The sequence below is a fragment of the Trachurus trachurus genome, assembly GCF_905171665.1.
Source record: "Trachurus trachurus genome assembly, chromosome: 15".
Classification (NCBI taxonomy): domain Eukaryota; kingdom Metazoa; phylum Chordata; class Actinopteri; order Carangiformes; family Carangidae; genus Trachurus; species Trachurus trachurus.
This window is the reverse complement of record NC_139906.1, coordinates 28,442,222-28,462,316: the sequence shown is the minus strand read 5'-3', so window position 1 is coordinate 28,462,316 and position 20,095 is coordinate 28,442,222. Positions and strand designations below refer to the sequence as shown.

General features: G+C 45.7%; 1 protein-coding gene across 8 annotated transcripts in view; it reads left to right on the top strand.

The window, feature by feature from the left end:
• ndst2a (N-deacetylase/N-sulfotransferase (heparan glucosaminyl) 2a) overlaps positions 1–20,095 on the top strand; it is an 84,085-nt gene that overhangs the window by 44,349 nt on the left and 19,641 nt on the right. For all 8 annotated transcript variants that reach the window (XM_083987962.1, XM_083987964.1, XM_083987967.1 and 5 more), the window contains exons 3-4: positions 9,986–11,652; positions 16,227–16,314. In XM_083987962.1, coding sequence (XP_083844088.1) covers positions 10,558–11,652; positions 16,227–16,314 — 1,183 coding nt within the window. In that variant the 5' untranslated portion in view covers positions 9,986–10,557. The remainder of the gene's footprint in view (positions 1–9,985; positions 11,653–16,226; positions 16,315–20,095) is intronic.

Genomic DNA, 20,095 nt, shown 5'->3' with positions numbered 1-20,095 from the left:
GTGTCAGTGCAAATATGACGATCGATGATGATTTAAAGAGACAACGAGGAGTTTGTATTAGATTATAAAAAAGCCTCATATTAATGTGGATGAATCTACGTTACCACTTGTTAATGGCTCCATTTTCGATAAATATATTGTTTTGTCTTTATCGTTATTTTGTTTATTATTTAGTGGTTGGCTCGCCCAGCATTTCCTACTTTCGGTTTCCCCTACGCTGCCTGGGAATAACGCCGCCGAATCGCTGTTTATGGTCGGAACTACGACGGTATCTGATCGTCTTCCAACCTCCGACAATCAGGGCGCACTCACACTAGGGCCAGTTGTTCTGTACCGTGCTGAAGCCCGAATGCCCCCCCTCCTCTGTCCCCCGCTGGCCCGCACTCACACTACCTCGAACCCAAGCGTGCTGAAGCACGGTTGCCTCCGACACATACGTCATCACGTTGATATACCAACACGGCGGATGCGCTCTGACTGCAGAAAGAATAGCGCTTTTTAATTGTTTGACAGGTTGTCATGGTTATCTTTAAGTTGAATCAAAGCGACGTTAACTAGCGATGTTTACAGCGCTACGTAATCGTTAAGTGACTGTTGTTTACACGCGGTTGCAGACACATGGTGGAGAACGAGCCCGCAGCGTATTACGCGTGCGCATTCCTGGCCAAGCGTACCGTGCCCAAGCACACCTCTCCCAACCGTGCCGGGCCAGGGAAGTGTACCATGCTCAGGCACGGAACGCTTGCACTCACACTAGCAATAGAATCCGGACTTTAGGGGACAAACGTGCTTGGGCACGGTACGGTTGCCTAGTGTGAGTGCGCACTCATTCTTGATTTGAAAACATTCTTGGCAAATGTTTTCGCTTTTGTCTGTCTTGTGCCGGTCCAAGAATTTCGCCGTGTGCGCGGAGGCTCATGGGAGATGTAGTGTGGAAACACTTCACTTTCCAAAACTCCTTGTTGTCCCTTTAACGGGCGAGATTCAGCCGCAGTGTCCGAGGGGCCGACAGTAATCGTTAGTTGTTGTTGTTGTTGTTGTTATATTACGTCCACAGACTGTATACGTCTGGGGGTGTGGCTCAGGTTATAGGTGACATCATCGTTTCACAAAAGAAACTCGGGGGCAGCAGTTTCAGATTTCCCCACTCTGGACCCGTTTCCAGAAAATACCAATTCCACCCCCCAAAACGCAGTGAAAAAAACATATGCGACTTCATTAAAGCCGTATCCGTGTGGACGGGCTCTAAGTCAACAGAGGTGTCGTTGGACTGGTTGTCCTCCATTCGTCCCGTGGTGCGACCTGTTTGACCCCTGCAACGAGATGAAAGTCGGGCCAGATTACCCTGGTAATTTATGGAACACTTACTGCTCCCTATAGGCTCTGCCCATTCTGCTCAGCACCACATTATTACTAATGGCCGAGCCGCCATAAAGCTGTGTGGGTATTCACGTCCTCCACTCTGCTGGTTGGGAGCTGGTTCCCTGCTGCTGGCTTGTTCTCTGTGCATCCCAGAGGAGCGTTCAGCTCTACTCAGCAATCCATTAAACGGCAGATGCTCATTATGACCATACTCTCCCCACACTGCTCCTCCAGCCTCCCGCACTACATTTATTATCTATTCCTCCCCCTCATGTAGCTCACCTTAAAACCCATCCGTCTGTCTCCGTCTGCCATTTCATTATGCAGCACTCGTCGGCCTCAGACAGGGAGTGGCTATGCGCCGAGTAAAATTTACCACTCGGTGGGCTTGTTAGTGTCAGGAGGCTGCATGTCAGGACCATCAAACACCCAGGCTGGCTCTGCTGTCACAGCTCAGCAGTAATTGATACCTATTAAGTTAGACCTGCATTGTTCAAGTGTTCACTTTTTTGGGAACGTTGGCTGTGTTGACTCACTTTGAGGCTGTAGAAGGTCACATGATCTGTTTGTGTCCACTGCACTTTACCTTTTTTTTCTCTTTAAAGACCCAGTATGTAACTTATTTGGCTTATATTGCTTTCAAAAATACGTATTTCACTGAAGTCGAATCACACCCACATTCAAATGAAAGCTTTCTGGTACCTTAGAATGAGTTGTTACAAGTCGTTACAAATACATAAGTGGGCGACGCACCGAACCGAGGCGGCCATGTTGCATCGCCATTTTTTACGTTGAGTGGCAGCGTGACCGTAGGTAACCATAGAAACTCAGCGGAGCTGTGGGCTCGGCCTGTTACAACTGTCACCACTGTGTAGTGTGAGGAAGGACGGAGGCACTGATGTTGCATTCAGGTGCAGTCAGACAGATGGCCGTCGGCAAACCAACCAGATGTCATTTTACTCCACGAGAGAAAGACGGTAAAACGTGGGTTAGGTAAACAATACGACATCACCATGACAACATATTGTCACACCTGTATTGTTTTGCCTCGTGCTGGCGGACCACTTGTTTACATAGACGCTTGTTTATCCTGTTACATGCAGCGTCTGACGTCTGCCCGATTTCACGTGAATGCAACATCAAGAATACGTTCAGATATGCAACCGCACCGCTAGATGGAGGGAATTCCTACATATTATACCTTTAAACAACTTGTCCAATGATGTAATTCTCCATTGTTTCAGACAACAAAAACAGGGTCTTAGGGCCACACTGAGGGGGGGGGGGGGGGGGAAATCTAAAGATTGTGTCGTAATATTAAGAATAAAGAGTTATATTTATGATTAATGATTATTATGTGTTGTTTTTGAGGAGAAATTATAAAAATGGAGCCTCCTGAGAAGGAAAACTTCATATTCTTCATATTTTGGGCTCATTTTATCAGTTGTTTGTAATATTCCTACATGACTTTATTCTTAATGTTTCAATTTTTTCTTCAGTGCTGCCCTAATACTAAAGTAAAACACAAAGGAGTGAAAAGCAGCCACTCTGATCTGGTAGAAGTGAACGTGGTGCTGAAACGACACCGTGAACACACGGTGACCTGAGCGTGGTAGCTGTGTGTGTGTGTGTGTGTGTGTTAGTACAGCCTAGCTGATGAATCATTGATGCAGCTTGATGATAGCGGTGCATTATTAATATCGTGTCCGTCCTCTGGGTGTGCTGTGGTGAGTGGGGGCAGGTAGGGGTTAAGTATCAGACTTGACAAGCAAACATGAGCCATGTTTCCTTCCACCTGTCAACTGAATTACCAGAAGATGGCTAAAAATATTAATGCGAATAAAGCCGGTGGAAGTACGTTTCCATCTATGAGCTTTAAAGGTCCAGTGTGTAATAGGTTTATTTATTTATTTAGGTTTATTGGCGAAATCTGAATACTACCCATGAATATATTTGTATAAGTGTATCATCGCTACAAAATAAAATTAGTTTGGTTTTTGTAGCCTTATTGTTATTCTTTTATTTAAGTTCAGGAAGTAGTGGAACTGTGCATAAAGCCTATGATATGATTTTTTTTTTTCTGGATGCACTGTAGTCTCTGTTTCGGCATTTTCCTCCCACTGCAATATGTTTTAATAGGCTAAGTTTCTGAAAAGCAGTGTTTTAAAACAGGATCTAGGTCCCTCTTGTGAATTACAGGAAAATATCTTCAAAATATGATTAGATGTAGGCTATATAGATTAAATGAGTTCATCCATATATACAAAAACAACAGAACTTATGATGTTTTTGTATTTTTGTGTCACATTGTTTTATTGTAGTGGCACACTCATTGACAAGAAAATTTCAAACTGGCACTCCATGTCACAAAGGTTGCCGACCCCTGCTTTAGAGAGTGTCGCCATCTTCCGCCGCCATGTTTGTACGGCAGCCCGAACGGAAAATCCAGCCAGTCAGAGAGCGCGTTTCTCGTTCGTAAATAAACCAATGAAGACGAAGACGGAAGGAAAAGAAGAAGGATGAGGAAACAGCAGACATATCGTAAAATTGATCGCTCCATGCTCCTGAAATACTCCCAGCCGCCCAACTCGTGGTAAACCAGTTTTTTTGTCCTCGGAGGCCACCGTCATTTTTCCGACGGAAGGGGCGAATGTGAGCGCTGCAATCTGGAATCTGAACGCTAGATGTTCTCCCCCCATTTTACACACTGCACCTTTAAATCGAATAAAAATCCGTATCCGTGAAGACGTCACATGCCATTTTGCAATCAAATTGAATACATTTCTTGCATTTCAAAGGTGTTTTCATTCATTTTTGGACTGAATTGCAAAACCAAATGCGCACAAGCCAAGTGTGATGAATCGCTGGAGTTGTTGCCTTGGAAACGACTGAGCGATATGAACACCAGCCAAGTTAAGCTAGCTTTTTTAGCAAACATGGATCACATCTACCAACAAATGGTAAATGTTGCACAAGTTATAATAGTGCTTATGTGCCAACTAACTGCAACATACCAAACTATCATCAAAATACCTTCATAGCGCCGACCTAGCGTTAAATGCTAACGACAGTGGAGGTGACCAGTGGTTAGGGAACAACAGCGCTCCAAACTATTCTGGGAGATCGTGCCTGAAAGAAACCTCACAGATGATATAACTTAAAGGGATAGTTCATTTTACTTTTTTTTACTCATGTGGACTAAGGGCTGGGAGAAGTTTCAGAGTCCTCCGTACCTTCTCTGAGTTACAGCGGGGTTCCGTGCAGCACTGCATGTCCATATGACGGTTGCAAATGGACACCACTTTTCTTCGTCCAAAAAGACACACCAAAAAACATCCAAATACCTCCATACTAGGGCTGTCAGTTTTTAGAAAAATGAGGTTCGAACGATTATTGAATGACCCGTAATTCGTTCGGATATATTCGATTATTACCCCCCCCCCCCCCCCCCCCCCCCCGCCGCCTCCGCAGCACACACAGTCGCGGGGTTTTATTTTGAAAATTGACCGGATACTCTTGTTGTTTCATGTTTGACTTCCTGCCCAGCTTGACGCGATTGCTCGCGGCTCTCACACAAAATAGACCAGACGCTGCACGGCGCGAGCCGGCCGCGGAGGTGCACGCCGCGACACCACACCAGCGGTTAATATGGGCACAGAAAGTAAACTGGCTCCGCTTCTCGGCTGTTCGCGGCCCTTCCGCGTCCGGTGGACGTTCCGCGGCGCTATGCAGGCACCGGGCACTGCAGCCAAAGACGGTAAATAGAGTATCTTTGCTGCAGCCTGCATATCGAGCAGGTCATTACTGCTCGAATACGAACTTTTCTCCCCACATTCGAACGAATATTCGAATGTCGAATAAAAAGTGACAGCCCTACTCCATACTGCTCGTCTGTAATGTCCCTCTTGTATTGAAGCCCCAACATGAGAAATTGTTCCAAAAAAAATTAAATAAGTCTATATTTTAAGCTTGTTTGTAGCGGAAGCTCCCAGTGTTGCTCTGCCGGAATCTCATGCGATTTGCGGAGCCGGGAACTGGGTGTCAATGCAAATCGCACGAGATTTGAAAGGACCAGGAAGAGCAGTGCTGGGAGCTTCCACTACAAACAAGCTCAAAACATAGACTTATTTAATTTTTTTTGGAACAATTTCTCATGTTGGGGCTTCAATACAAGAGGGACTTTACAGACGAGCACTATGGAGGTATTTGGATGTTTTTTGGTGTGTCTTTTTGGTCGAAGAAAAGTGAGCTCCGTTCGCAACCATCATATGGACATGCAGTGCTGCACGGAGCCCCGCTGTAACTCACAGAAGCCACAGAGGACTCTGAAACTTCTCACAGCCCTTAGTCCACATGAGGGTGAGTAGATAATGAATGAAATTTGAATTTTGGGTGAACTATCCCTTTAAGAAATCATGTGAATGGAAACATGGCTATGGAATTAACTTCAGTCTGTGGGAGAGTCATGGTCATCATCATCTTGGTAGAGTAGAAGCTATGTCCCAGTACAGAGGTCACTGTTAACCTCACACAGAACTGATGAAGAGTGTGAGTCAGTTCATACATATGAGCGCAGTCACACTGCTGCAGTGCTGACAAGTTGCATAACCACACACCACACACACACACTCCTACACCCATTCATCCTTCAGCCCTGTCACACACCATCCATTCACACAACAACACTCATTTATTTGTTCCATCCATCGTCTCCTTGACCATCAGGCTGCCCTCTCCTCTCAGAGCCAGACACATCAGTCAGCCCGCTCCACGCCACCGCTCACTCACCACTGACACCTCATCATCAACCTAGAAACACACACAGAAACATCAAACATGTGTTGGAGGAAACTCTTTAAATGTGATTTCAGCCAAAAAAAAAAAAAGTTTGCGTACTGTATGTAAAAATCAATGATGAAGACACACACTGTATATCTCAATCAGATTTTTGAATGTACAGGAGGAGAAACAAGTATCTGTAATGTCGCTAGTGACATGAAATCTTCACCAGATGTTGATAACAACCCAAGTAATCAACACATACAAGGAAATCAAAACATATCTGTCCATAAATTAAAATATGTGATAAAGTGAAATGACAAAGGGAATGAGTTTTGAACAGATGAAGAAAAGGAGGAGGTGCAAAAAGGAATGAAAGGACAAGAAGGCAGCAGGAATCTGTCAGTGTTTAGAAGAGAATAGAATAGATGAGCTGCTTTAGTCCTAATTGATGCCTATAAAAAGGTTTGTCATCACCAAGGTGTCACACAAGAAGCATCTCATGATGGGTCAAAACAAAGAGCTCTTTAAAATGTTGGATACTCGTTCTAGAGACTGTTTTGGCTGTGTTGTTTCCGTGTTAAAAGTCATTCGGCCGAAAACTGAAAATGCTTTTTTTGGCCATTTTTGGACAAATATTTTCGGTGGCCAAATTTCATCTCTATAATATAGTAAACAAGCCGATTTCTGAACTTTTCAGTTACCAGGCAAAACAACTTCCTCAAGGGGTAAGCCAAGTCAATAGTGCCCCCACTGGGGTCCAATATTATATTAAAAGCCCCTGAAATGAGGATAATAGGTCCTCCTTTAACCAACCTTGAAAAACATACTGACACCGTTGGTTACAAATGTGTTTTTAAACCCCTGAATGCACCGTTGGGGCCGGAAGTGATAAGAAAGAACATCATTTCACCTCAAACCGGCCGTGACCAGTGCTGCTGCAAGATTTCTGACAAGAGTCAAAAGAGCCAAGGAGGACTCAGAGAGCTTTAGACAGACCTGGAATCAGCAGGTAAACAATGAGTAATGCACTCAACCACCACGGCCTCTATGCACGCTCACCATTGACGCATTTAATAAGTATTTTCCCCCGCTGTGTTTATGGACGCCAGTGTCAGTCAGTCCTGAATACTGCAGGGAAGGCTGGGCTCTTACACAAAGGGAATGTAACCCCTGTGGCTTTTCTCTTGTAACACACTACTTTTAGCTCCATTAATCTGATGACTAATTAGCTCTCCCTGTCCGACATTGTGCCGATATCAGGGGGAAAACAGCTTCCTGAGGCCACATCTCATGTCATTGCCCTCATCGTTTGAACTTGAGGCAGTTTGAGACTAACAAACAAACAGGAAGTTTTCCAAAGATGTTTCAGCGTCCGAGCCTGTCCAGTCTTCAGCCCCAACAGCACCTCCTCCTCTAAAGCAGGAAAACAATGTTGTGGCCGTGTCCTCAGTGGCCATTCACATCTCCTAGATACAGCCCCCCCCCCCTTTGAAACTTTTTTTGTGTGTATCTTGCCTCACCCTGAGTCCATGACCAGCAGATAGACACCATCCTTTCGACTGTGCGTGCAGTAACAAGGGAGATACGGGCAGAGCTGGTGCACCGCTAATTAGCTTAGCTCAAACGCTGGAAGTGCATAGGTAGTGTTAGCCTGCCTCCACCTAAAGTCATCAGAGACACTCTTCAGTAACTCTAAACTCTCAGAGCTGACAAAACTCTCTGGTAAGGCATCTTGATCGGTCAAATGCCGGTAACGGGACGAGATCGGTCAAAATGGAGGGTCCAAGCAAAGACGGTTTATTTTGGTTCAAGCTAGCTACATCGAGGGTAGGTTAGCTTCTTACGTTAGCACGTCATGGTTTTCTGTATGTAAAGGGCAACAGGTGTTTTATTTTGTGAAAGTAACCGGAAGTGCGTTGGTCACAACGGCTAGCTTGAGTAGCACCGAATTCATCCAAACAAAATTGTAAACAGCTGGTATTTAGACAAATTAACAACACACTGCTGATCTGTTTGAAATGTTGATAAAGTGATATATTTACAGAGTTTAGAGCTAAAATGAAATCAGCTTCTGACTGCTGATTTCGGCTCGGGTAGGAGGCAGGCTAACACTACCTATACACTTCCAGCGTTTGAGCTAAGCTAATTAGCGGTGTGCCAGCTCTGCCCGTATCTCCCTTGTTACTGCACACACAGTCGAAAGGATGGTGTCTACCTGCTGGTCATGGACTCAGGAGTGAGGCAAGACACACACAAAAAAATGTTGGCGTATCCCTTTAAGTTGTTAATTCACATTTATACTCAGGAGGAGTAGGACTTTTTCTTATTGTGGACTAATTTTGTTGAGTGGGAGCTTCAGGCTGGCTGAACACTGACAGTGCATCAGGGGCCAGCTCCCATTAATCTGTGTGTGTGTGTGTGTGTGTGTGTGTGTGTGTGTGTGTGTGTGTGTGTGTGTGTGTGTGTGTGTGTGTGTGTGTGTGTGTGTGTGTGTGTGTGTGTGTGTGTGTGTGTGTATTCTTTAAATTGTAGTCGTCTCTCAGCCCTTTGCAAACCTCATCTATTCAATCCAGTGTCCGCTCATATACATGCACACACACAAATAGTCTGAGCCTCCTCCACTGTGTGTGTGTGTGTGTGTGTGTGTGTCAGAGCCCATTTAATTAGCAGTGAGAGCCTGTAGGTGACATGTGTGTGCACGTGGTTACTATACAGCAGCAAATTCTTTCAGTCTCATTCAGACCAAAGTAACAGAGGTGGCTGAAGGACCACACACACACACACACACCAACACACACACTTCGACTGAGTATGTCCTCAGGGCCACGGTGAAGCAGCTGTGCTTGTGTGGAACTTCACTGAATTGATAAATTGCATTGAGTTATGAGTGGGCAGCTTCTTTATTCAGCCTGTGAATGATGAATCAGTGAGAACACGCTTGAGTAGGTCCATTAGCAAATCAACACCTGATTCATTTCAAGCCTCCGTATCGATCCCCCCTGCGGATCGTGGCAAGTACTAATTCTAGATCACAGTCTTTGTGTTGCTGCATTTGCTTTTCCATTTAGACTTTTAGAGCGTGTGTATCAGAGGCGAGGACTTCCTCTCTAATGAGGTGAAATACCTCGAGTATCAGAGCATAGAAATAGGACGCGCAGGAAACGCTGGACCTTCCTTTACGAAAGGAAAAAACACGGAGAGAAAATGCCTTCCCACAATTACTTGCAGCCAACGTTTTGACCGATAACCAATATTTAGAACCAATATTCATGTGTGGTAAAAATGAAACTTTGGTGTCAAAATAAAGAAGCACACACTTGACATCAGACTGCATACAGTAAACTGTTTGTTTCTTTTTTGTACACTGTAAAAAATTGTGATAAAAAAGACCTTACATTTTTGTAGAACAACAAACTTCAACACAAATCTTGGTTCAGTGGGCGGAAGAGAGACGCTGCATCAGAGCCAGAGGAGCACCTTTAAAATACATTTATTTTATCCATTGTCAATGAAAAAAAAAAACAGTTGACGCCCATTATTGTAAAAATGCCAAATAACGGCTGAATTCTAAATTCTAAAGTCTAAATCAGGGATCAACTGATAATTGGTTGATCCCTGATTTAGACTTTTAGACTTTTCATTTCATGTTGAGAATTTTTGTGTTTCCCAAACTGTGTGAACATGTTTCCGTGCTAATGTGTGATCCACTAGTCCGTTTTTGATGGATTCTTGGGGCAAACAGACAAAACAAACGCTGAACTGAAAACTTTCTTCCCTTTTCCGTCCTTGTCCCCCCCCCCCCCCCCCCCCCCCTCCTCCCCTTTGTGCTCTCGTCCTCTAGGTGTCATTTAGTGGGATGTCCAGGCTCGGTGGCCTGAGGGGGTCCAGCCCCGAAGCACAGACCACCAGCGCAGACCCCCCCACTGCTGAGAGACTGCACGTGCTGCCGGCTTCACCACAGTGGGACAAGTCCACGCATAGAAGCCCCCACACAGCCGCTTGAGAGAGAGACAGAGAGAGAGAGAGACCTGAGCAGGCTCTGGACCACAGATCCAGGTCCAGGACAGAGACCACCTGCTGCTGTTCCACCAACATCCACTCCTCCCTGTCGGATCTCCTGAGTTTTTAACATTCCATCCATCACATAACCATCTGCCCCCCCTTCCCCTCCCCTCCTCCCCTCCCTCCCTCCTTCCTCTGAGTCACCCAGAGTGTTTCTGTGCTGCAGAGCTCCAGCTGTAGAGCAGGTAATGGATGATGCTGGCCATGGTGACCTAGTGTAAATGGCTATTCTTCAGCACAGCATAGTGTCGGTGTCTACTGCTCGATCCTCCTCCTCCCCTCGCCCTCGCCCCCGCTCCGCCCCTCCGCTCTCTCCGCCCGGCCCCACCTCCCCCACCCCACCCCGACACCATGGTCGGTGCAGGTCTGGGCGTGTGGAAGCTAATGCGAGGATTCCGCCAGCTGGAGCTCCACCGCCTCATCCTGGCACTGATCATCTTCTGCCTGCTGTCCATGGCCTTCCTCGCCTACTACGTCTCCAACAGCCCCAAAATCAAGGAGGCCCCGCCTTTGCCCTTCAGTGACTGCGGAGGGGGAGGGGGGATGTCGCCGGGGGCCAGTCCCGGGGCGGCGGGAGGCGGAGGAGGAGGAGGAGGAGGAGGGCCGGGTGTCCAAAGGGCGCCGCTCTTCCTCCCCCCGCGCCAAGGCCGCCTGCGACAGGTGAAGACGGTGGACAGTTCGAGGACGGAGCCCGTGGTGCTGGTGTTCGTGGAGAGCATCTACTCGCAGCTGGGCCAGGAGATCGTGGCCATACTGGAGTCCAGCCGCTTCCACTACCAGACGGAGATCGCCCCCGGCAAAGGCGACATGCCGACGCTGACGGAGCGCAACCGGGGCCGCTACACGCTCATCATCTACGAGAACGTGCTGAAATACGTCAACCTGGACGCGTGGAACCGCGACCTGCTGGACAAGTACTGCGCCGAGTACGGAGTGGGCGTCATCGGCTTCTTCAAGGCCAACGAGAACTCGCTCCTCAGCGCTCAGCTCAAAGGGTTCCCCCTCTTCCTCCACTCGCACCTGGGGCTCAGGGACTACCGCATCAACCCCAGCGCCCCCCTGCTCTACATCACCAAGCCCAACCAGGTGGAGCAGGGCCCGTTACCGGGGGACGACTGGACCATTTTCCAGTCCAACCACTCGACTTACGAACCGGTGCTTTTGGCCAGTACCAAGTCGTCCGAGGCGCTGGCTCATTTTGGGCCAAGTCCGCTGCGGGCGCTCCACGCCACGGTGGTCCAGGACTTGGGGCTCCACGATGGCATTCAAAGAGTTCTCTTCGGGAACAACCTGAACTTTTGGCTTCACAAGCTGGTGTTCGTCGACGCCATCGCCTACCTTACGGGGAAGAGGCTGTGTTTGTCGTTGGACCGCCACATCCTGGTGGACGTGGACGACATCTTTGTTGGCAAGGAGGGGACCAGGATGAAGGTGTCAGACGTGGAGGTGGGTGAACCTTGTCCTCAAGAATCACACACAAGATCACACAAGTGATATTTACAGTGTCATGCAAAAGTTCGGGCACCCCTGGTCAAAACTTCTGTTGATGTGAAAAAATGCTCCAGTGTCACTGCTTTGATTCATATCTATCTACAGTACTATATTCAACTTTATTTACTTTAAAGGAATAGTTCAACATTTTGGCAAATTGGCCCATGCCATAATCCCTATAGTTCTAGGAGTAGGTTCGTTACCTTTATTTGTCGGTGCAAGCTATTTTTTAGAACGGCGGAGCAGAGCCGTGAGCTGCTCAGAGCTACGCTACGGAGGCTAATGGGATTTCTTGGTTTCCCTCATCAAACTCATCAAATACACAATCCAACAACAACAGTGTTTTGGAGCTGTTGGATGAGGGAAACCAAGAAATCCCATTAGCCTCCGTAGCGTAGCTCTGAGCAGTTCACAACTCTGCTCCACCGTTCTAAAAAATAGCTTGTACTGACAATTAAAGGTAACAAACCTACTGCTATGACCAAAGGGATTATGGCAATGGGCCAATTTGCCAAAATGTTGTACTATCCCTTTAACTATATTATTTAACTTTATTACACCAGCACTTGATTTGGCTTGAACCAGATTTGGAGACTCATGTATTGACATCTTCAGTTGTTTTCCTATTGAAGAGTGTTTCAACAGAATGGCTGTAAGACACAGCTTATATAGCTGTGATGCCAGTGAAAGTGAGACAAGCAGCACTGCCACACACCCACACACACAGCACCCGATGGTTTTCATTTTTGGCACACCTTAACATGTTAGAGCAGACATGCTGCCTGTGTGATCTAGTGATCTGTTATCTTGGCTGTTTTTTCATGTGTGACACACATCTCCCAGTAAAAATAGCCAGAGAAGCGTCTGGACCTGTTGATGTCATTTTCACATCGCAGCAGCAACATCACATAACACCAACACCTTCCACTGCAGCTGTTTATTTCAGGGCTCAGTCTGCATGTGGGTGCATGTTTATGTTATTCCACCTCTAAGAGCTGCTGGGCCTTGTCTTTGACTTGATTTTATGTGGCTAATGCAAATCTGAGCTCGTGTTAAATCTTATTCCCAGCATGCTCCATGCCCTCTCCCTCTTGAGAGGGATTGAGGATGTGTAATTCAAACTGTCTCCTACTAGGTTCATGTTAACTGGGATCAAGTCTCAGCTTTCTCCTCTGTGGGTTTTGTTCCTGCTCTGGAGGGACGGTGTGGATTTCCTCAGACTGGACCCGGCCGGTCTCTGTGTTTCTGTGGGGAAGGATTTTCTGTGACGTGAAGATGTAAAGTCTCTGAAACGTCTGGAAAGGTTTTAATGTCCTAATTATAGCTCGAGGCTTTCTGCTTCTTCTTCTGCAAGTGAGCCTACAGAAATCCAGACATGTAACGGTTTATATTTGCAGTGGCCATTTACTTTTTAAACTTTTTGAACAGGACGGGCTGTCCTCACAATCTCAGCAGCTGTCCATCAGTCAGGCTGGAACGGTAGAGTCTATAACACCTGACTGCTCATCACGTGGATAACACCATCGCTGCACTGACACATGGTGGTGACAGGGAAACTGGATGAATGTTGGGATGGTCAGGAGGATGATTGCTGCTAACAGAGAGCTCCTCGTAGGGATGGCTACCTTTCACATTTGAATCAATATGATACACGATACTCTGTACCTGGGAACCGGTACACAACGGTACCTATTTTCGGTACTTTTTGTGTGTATGTGTGGTAATTAAAGTTATTTTGTCTATAAAAAATAGACAAATTTCTGAATTTTGAACATTTATTTCTCAACAACATCACAACTCCTCAGCCTTTAAGAATATTCGAATAATCGAATAGTCATTCAATGAAAAATCAATTAATTGTTTGAGACTGGTCTGAAAAAATTTAAATGTTCCCTTTTGTGGCAGAAGAAGAAACACAGAGAGACTCCTACAGCCATCAGAAGGTTCTGTGTGAAACTCTGTCTAATAAAAAACAAATGAAACTGAGGTGCAGCGCAAACTCTGCAAGGTGCGGACTGATGAGAAGCTAGGTGTAGCCTACTGGTGGATATTATTGACGAGAGGAGAGATGTGCTCTCTAATATTCTCTGGTACCGATTCTCAAAACAGTCTGTGATTTTATTTTTAAAAATGGACAACTGTTTTTAAGTCGGTATGGCGCTTTTCCACTCTTAGAAATAAAAGTGCTAAGTAGAACCATATATGGTTCTTCGGCTTGTCCTCATAGGAGAACCCTTTTTGGCTCCTGGTAGAACCTTTTATAAAGGTTCTCTGGATCAAAATGGTTCTTACTGGAACCCTTAGTGTTACCAAGAACCCTTGAAAAACCCTTTCTTCGGGAAAGGGTTTTTCAGAAGCAAATGGTTCCAGGTAGGCAAGGCAAGGCAGTTTTATTTGTATAGCCCATTTTTACAAACAGTTTGTCTCAAAGGGCTTCACATAGCATCATAACAACATCCTCAAGGTACCCTCAGGTAGAACCCTGGCCCTTCTAGAAGAACCCTTTTAGAACCCAGGGTTTCCCCCAGAAAACTTGTTAAGCCCGGTGGTAGGGTGGCACCGGCGGCCCATCGGCGGGCCACCGGTGCCCAAGCGTGTTTTTTTGTGACGGGGCCTGACCCTGACCGATGGCAGGGCCCTGTAGGGAACAGATTCATTAATGGAGCAGTAGCATTTAGCAGGTGTGATTCCATAAGGCCTTAAGATCCATGTTAAAAGTTGACTAGAAATTTGAAAATATTATCATAAACATCTGTTATTATAAGACTTTATGTAACATATTTAAACACCAGCTATAGCAGAGTCTTACAGAAAGGCACTCTTGAAATGCTGTTCAATCAACCACAAAAAAAGTAAGCCTTATAATTATAAAAAGATATTTAAATTAATAACATCAACTGTTTGCATTAAAAACTAAAAAACAACTGCCTGGTGTCTCCATTGTTAAAGTCTAGCCTTATTTCCATGGATGTATTATAGATCCATCATCCATGTTTTGTTTTGTTTTATTTATTTTGCTCCAAGATTTTTTACATCTGGAGTCACGTGCACATGACGTACCACGCTCTTTTTCCGGTCAGTCGTCATGGAAACGTGACACTCACTGATCTACTAGAATAAACATGTGTGATCTCAAACGTTACGAGCTGAAAAATGAAACAATGGATCATTTTCACATCAGGTTAAAGCCCCGCGGCTCACAGGAGTCTGGAGCTCTGACGCTGCAGGGGACGACGTGCTAACAGCTACCAGCTAACAGCTGCTACAGCAGCTGACTGAGCCTCTGGAGCTGCGGCTCGGCTCACGTTAACGTGGACTCAGTGCGTTCCTCTCGGTCAGCTGGTGAAGCAGCGGTCTGATGCTGTCTATTGTCTGATGAGCATGATGTCCGTGACGTGTCCCGTTATGTGCGACGAAGTTGTAACGTTGTCAGGTGATGAAAAAGACACCTGATCACGTGTTTATTGAGTATAAAAACTGATTAAAAAAATTAATAAACGATGTTTAGCCTGGCGGGGGGTCGAGTAAGGCCTGGCGGGCCGCCAGGCTTATAATACACTGGGGGAAACCCTGGAACCCTTATTTCTAAGAGTGTAGCGCGGCATGGCTCTACTTGTTTTTTTTGCTTTTCCACCAGCCCCTGGTACTTTTTTGGTAACGCCTCAGCCCAGGTTCCAAGCGAGGCGAAGCGATACTAAAACATGACGTCAGCCTCCCACTGATTGGCCAGAGCGTCGTCACCGGAAGAGTCGGGAGCTCGACATCCGACACCAGACTCAAACCGCTACTTTTAAAAACACACCGACAACAGCGCCCACTGATCTGTACTGTGACTGCTGTTTTTTTTCATGCGAGTTAAATGATGCTGTGAGGAAAACCACACTGTGGTCCGTTAACGAGGTGCAGACGAGTGAGTTTGGAGCTGATGAGAGGATTGAAAAAGAGAGCGAGACCCCAATGAGGAAGTACTATGAAGAACTCAGCTGTAATGGAAAAGCACCTAAACCGTGCCGTGCCGAGCCGTACCGTGCCATAAAAGTACTGAATTCGGTCCCCATCCCTAGCTCCTCAAAGATAACCTGGAGTTAGAGGGTGATTTATGGCGAGATGTTTTATAAGAGAAAAGGGGAAGATGTCTTGAATGTAAAATATTTATAGTATAGTTTTTATCCAGCACTTTAAAATATATCCCACATTGTAAAGATGTCAGTCGTTGCTACATGTGACTTGGGCTTTGATCAGTGGTTTGTCATTATTTGGAATAAGTGTACTTAGAAACTTGATTTATTTATTGCACTCTCCGCACTTTCTCTTTTTCTCTTTTCTTTCTTGGATATGTGTGCCCTTGTTGCTACTGTAGTGTATGTATTGTGTGTGTATGTATTACAAGTACAAAGCAGCAGATACGACGCCACTTGCCCAAGACAAATGTCCCTTCCGGGACAAATAAAGTTTATTTGATTTGATTGATTTGATATTGTTGTGCATTAAGTTTGAACTCATGCTGTATTTCACCTTTTTTTCCACAGGCGCTGCTCAACATTCAAAACAAACTGAGAGCTCTGGTCCCTAACTTCACCTTCAACTTGGGGTTTTCTGGAAAGTTTTATCACACAGGTACGTATCATCAGCTGTCAGGTTCAGACCTAGTCTTAGAACACCGCTGTGGATCTTTCCTAACAGTTTCATAAAATGCAGCTCCTCATCTGTACATCTTTCCTTTCAGGGCAGTGTGACATTTTATTTAATTGTTATTTAAAACCATCAAACTATAAAATACAGTGCGCAAGTTTTGTAAATGAAGCCACTACGTCTGCCTGGTTCCTCACTTCACCTTCAACTTGGGAGTTTTCTGGAAAGTTCCATTATCATCCATCATTTTTATCAAAGGTCTTGCTTCATTACTTAACTCACCGCGGTAACATCTGTCTCTGTCCTCACAGTCAGTGCAGCCCGGCAGCATCTCTCCCCCCCTCTTCCACTGTGCAAATATCCACAAGAACACAAAACAAACAGTGTTTCCTGAATGAAAGCTCAGTCCCACCTCCTCTCTCCTCTCTGCCCTCAAAGCTTCTTCAAAGTTCAATCCAACTGAATCCGACACATCATCATCCCGTCATGATGCAGGAATCAGGGAATGTGTCGGCCTCAGCGTCATCCAGCAGCTAAAACTGGCTGAAGCCTCAGGGAAGGAGGTGTGCGTCTCTGTATTGATTGACAGCTTCTCTGATTGGTTAAAGTGATAGTTCACCCAAAATTCAAATTTCACTCATTATCTACTCACCCTCAAGTCGACTAAGGCCCCATCCACACGAAAACGCGGCTTCACTGAATCCGATCTTTTTCTTAATCGTTTTGAAAAAAATCTCCGTAAACACGGCATCGTTTTCAGAAATATCTGCGTCCACACTGATCCAGTGAAAACGACCCAAAACGCTGTAGTACCTACATACTGCAGGCGTGTGTGTCGCTGCAGCGCTGCCTGCCACACATAAACACTTAAAGCAGAACTATGCAGGATTTGGGCTGTAATTATTGTGGCTCAGAGTCACTGTGATGGTAGAGTGACCTATTATGAGGTGAATGGGGTCTAGGCCAATGCGCCCACCCCCCCCACTGGCTGAAAACCGCACTTGCAAGATCAGTCCTCCGTCTCGGTGTCACAAATCTCATCAATGGATAGAACTATCGCGAGAAACTGCCTTACGGCAGTACGAGATAAGAACGCAGATGACGTCATGCATGTCATGAATCGTGATTGGTTTGAGTTCGGAAAGTCAGAGGAAACCATGGAAACATGTTTGTACTGATGAAGTTCGGCTTGTGGCTAACACAGAGCTAATGCTAACACGGACACACACACACCATGGATCTTTTATAAGATAATGTAATACATCATGACACACACACACCTTCGCGTTTTGGAACCTTTATTCATGTGTGTGTGTGTGTGTGTATGTCTGTGTCTTTGTGTCTTTGTCTGTGTGTGGCCGTATTAGCGTTAGCTCCGTATTAGCGTTAGCTCCGTGTTAGCATTAGCTCCGTATTAGCGTTAGCTCCGTATTAGCGTTAGCTCCGTGTTAGCATTAGCTCCGTGTTAGCAGGGCTTAGCAAACACCGCTCTCTACCTTCAGCAGTAAACACAAGCACGTGTAGGGAGGGGGTGGAGGAGGTGGTGGCGGCGAGTTTTTCTTTTTACGACAGTGACATGTGCCTCCCAGAACTGTGGGGGAGCCCCGGAGAGGGAAAAAAAGAGAAACCAACGAAGGAGCGAGCTATTTCCGGCCGAGTTGCATAGTTCTGCTTTAAGACAGAGAAGAAGACGGGAAGTCCCCGCTGTAATTCAATAGAAGAAGAAGTTCCCCGCTGTATTCAAACTCAAACATGGATTAAATGTTGACAGGGAGTCGTGTCAGAGTAAATATGACGATCAGTGATGATTAAACAGACGTGATTCAGCCGCAGCGTCTGAGCGACGCGACGTTAGTCGGCCGTTGTTGTTGTTACGTGCATAGACTGTGCAGCAGCTGCTGCAGCGGTGTGTGTGTGTGTGTGTGTCTCAGGTTACAGGTAGAGCGGCGGGGGGCATGACATCATCGTTTCTGAAAAAAGCCGTATTGGCCGTCCAGACGGATACGCTGGGGCGGCGTTTTCAAATTTTCCCACTCTGGGACCCGTTTTCAAAAAATACCGTTTTCACCCCCTGAAAACGCCGGATCCGTGTGGACGCGAGGCCGATCCGATAAAGTATTTATCCGGATTCGAAAAAAACGAATTCGTCTGGACGGGGCCTAAGAGCTGTGAGAAGTTTCAGAGTCCTCCGTTCCTTCTCTGAGTTACGGGGGGGTCCGCACAACAGTATTTGTCCATATAATGGTTGTCAATGGATACCAACTTTCTTCATCCAAAAAGACACACCAAAAAAACATCCAAATACCTCCATACTGCTCGTCTGTAATGTCCCTCTTGTATTGAAGCCCCGACATGAGAAATTGTTCCGAAAAAAATTAAATAAGTCTATATTTTAAGCTTGTTTGTAGCGGAAGCTCCCAGTGTCTCGGTTCACTGCTCTTCCTGTGTCAGTGCAAATCTCACGTGATTTCACGTGATATCCATTCACAACCATTATATGGACAAATACTGCTGCGCGGACCCCCCCGTAACTCAGAGAAGGAACGGAGGACTCTGAAAATTCTCCCAGCTCTTAGTCGACATGAGGGTGAGTAGATAATGAGTGAAATTTGAATTTTGGGTGAACTATCCCTTTAAAAAGGTTGAGGCAGACTGCATGGTAGATTTCAGTCCAACTCAGTCATACGTCTCTCTGATGTCATGGCAACAACATCCTCACCTGATCAAGGCAAATGCACTTTATGGAGCCAGGTGCTTGCAACCAGCTACAAAACCACATGGCATGATGGGAAACACCTACTGTAACTCTCACTTCATGTAAGAGCTGTCACATCAGTAACATAAAGGGTTTTTTTGTTGTTTAGATGAATTTCTTCATGCGATTGACTTGTGTCAGCAGCAGAATAACAATCAGACACAGATAATGTCAGTCTCCCTGTCTGAGATCAATGATGAATATTATCATGTGTGTTTGTCCCAGTGGGTTTGGACAGCAGATGGATGTTTTGAAGTTATACAACATGTTTGATGGGTACTGTCAAGGCTGGTCAGCAGGCTTATGTAAGAAACAAACAAATTAGATGTTTCTTTTCTTCAGGGAATACCAGTGTAGAGCAAAGTTCCCATGCACACTAGTCCTCAAAACAACCCGCAGATCAAAAAAAAAATGTAGAGGGTGAAATTCATTGAATATGTTTGTTGAGCTGTAAACAGATCACAGATGACCTCCTCTGCTTTTCCATGGTGCACCCTGTCAGACAGAGGAACATGATTAAAACAACTGGAGGCAGAGTGTGGTCTGACAGCTCTGCAGCCCAGCTGTTCAGTCTGACTGCACCACATGGAGATAACCAACATGTCTGAGAACAGTTCCATACTGTAGCTTTCTGTCCCGCCCTTTACACCACTGTATTGTCTGGATAAAAGGCTCCGGGCCCCTCACTGGTCATAATGAGGAAGAGGAAAGCAGCGGGGACCACAGAGGTTAACCTTTTAATCCCAAGTCCCTAAGTATTTATTGTGACTGGCTGCGATTTTGTTTTTGTTGCCATTTTTTTGTAAAAAAAAATATTTTAACTCATTGAGTGCCAGCCCTTTTATAAAATGGTCAGTGCCATGTGCCAGCGTTTCGGGGCATTTTGAGTAATATTTCAAGACCCACAGAATATTTTGTACTATAACTCTGAAAACACCAAACAGCTCAAATGAAAGAGGAGACTCTCTATTTAGCTAGGGAAAAAAACATTTGTTTGTACCTTGTTCCATT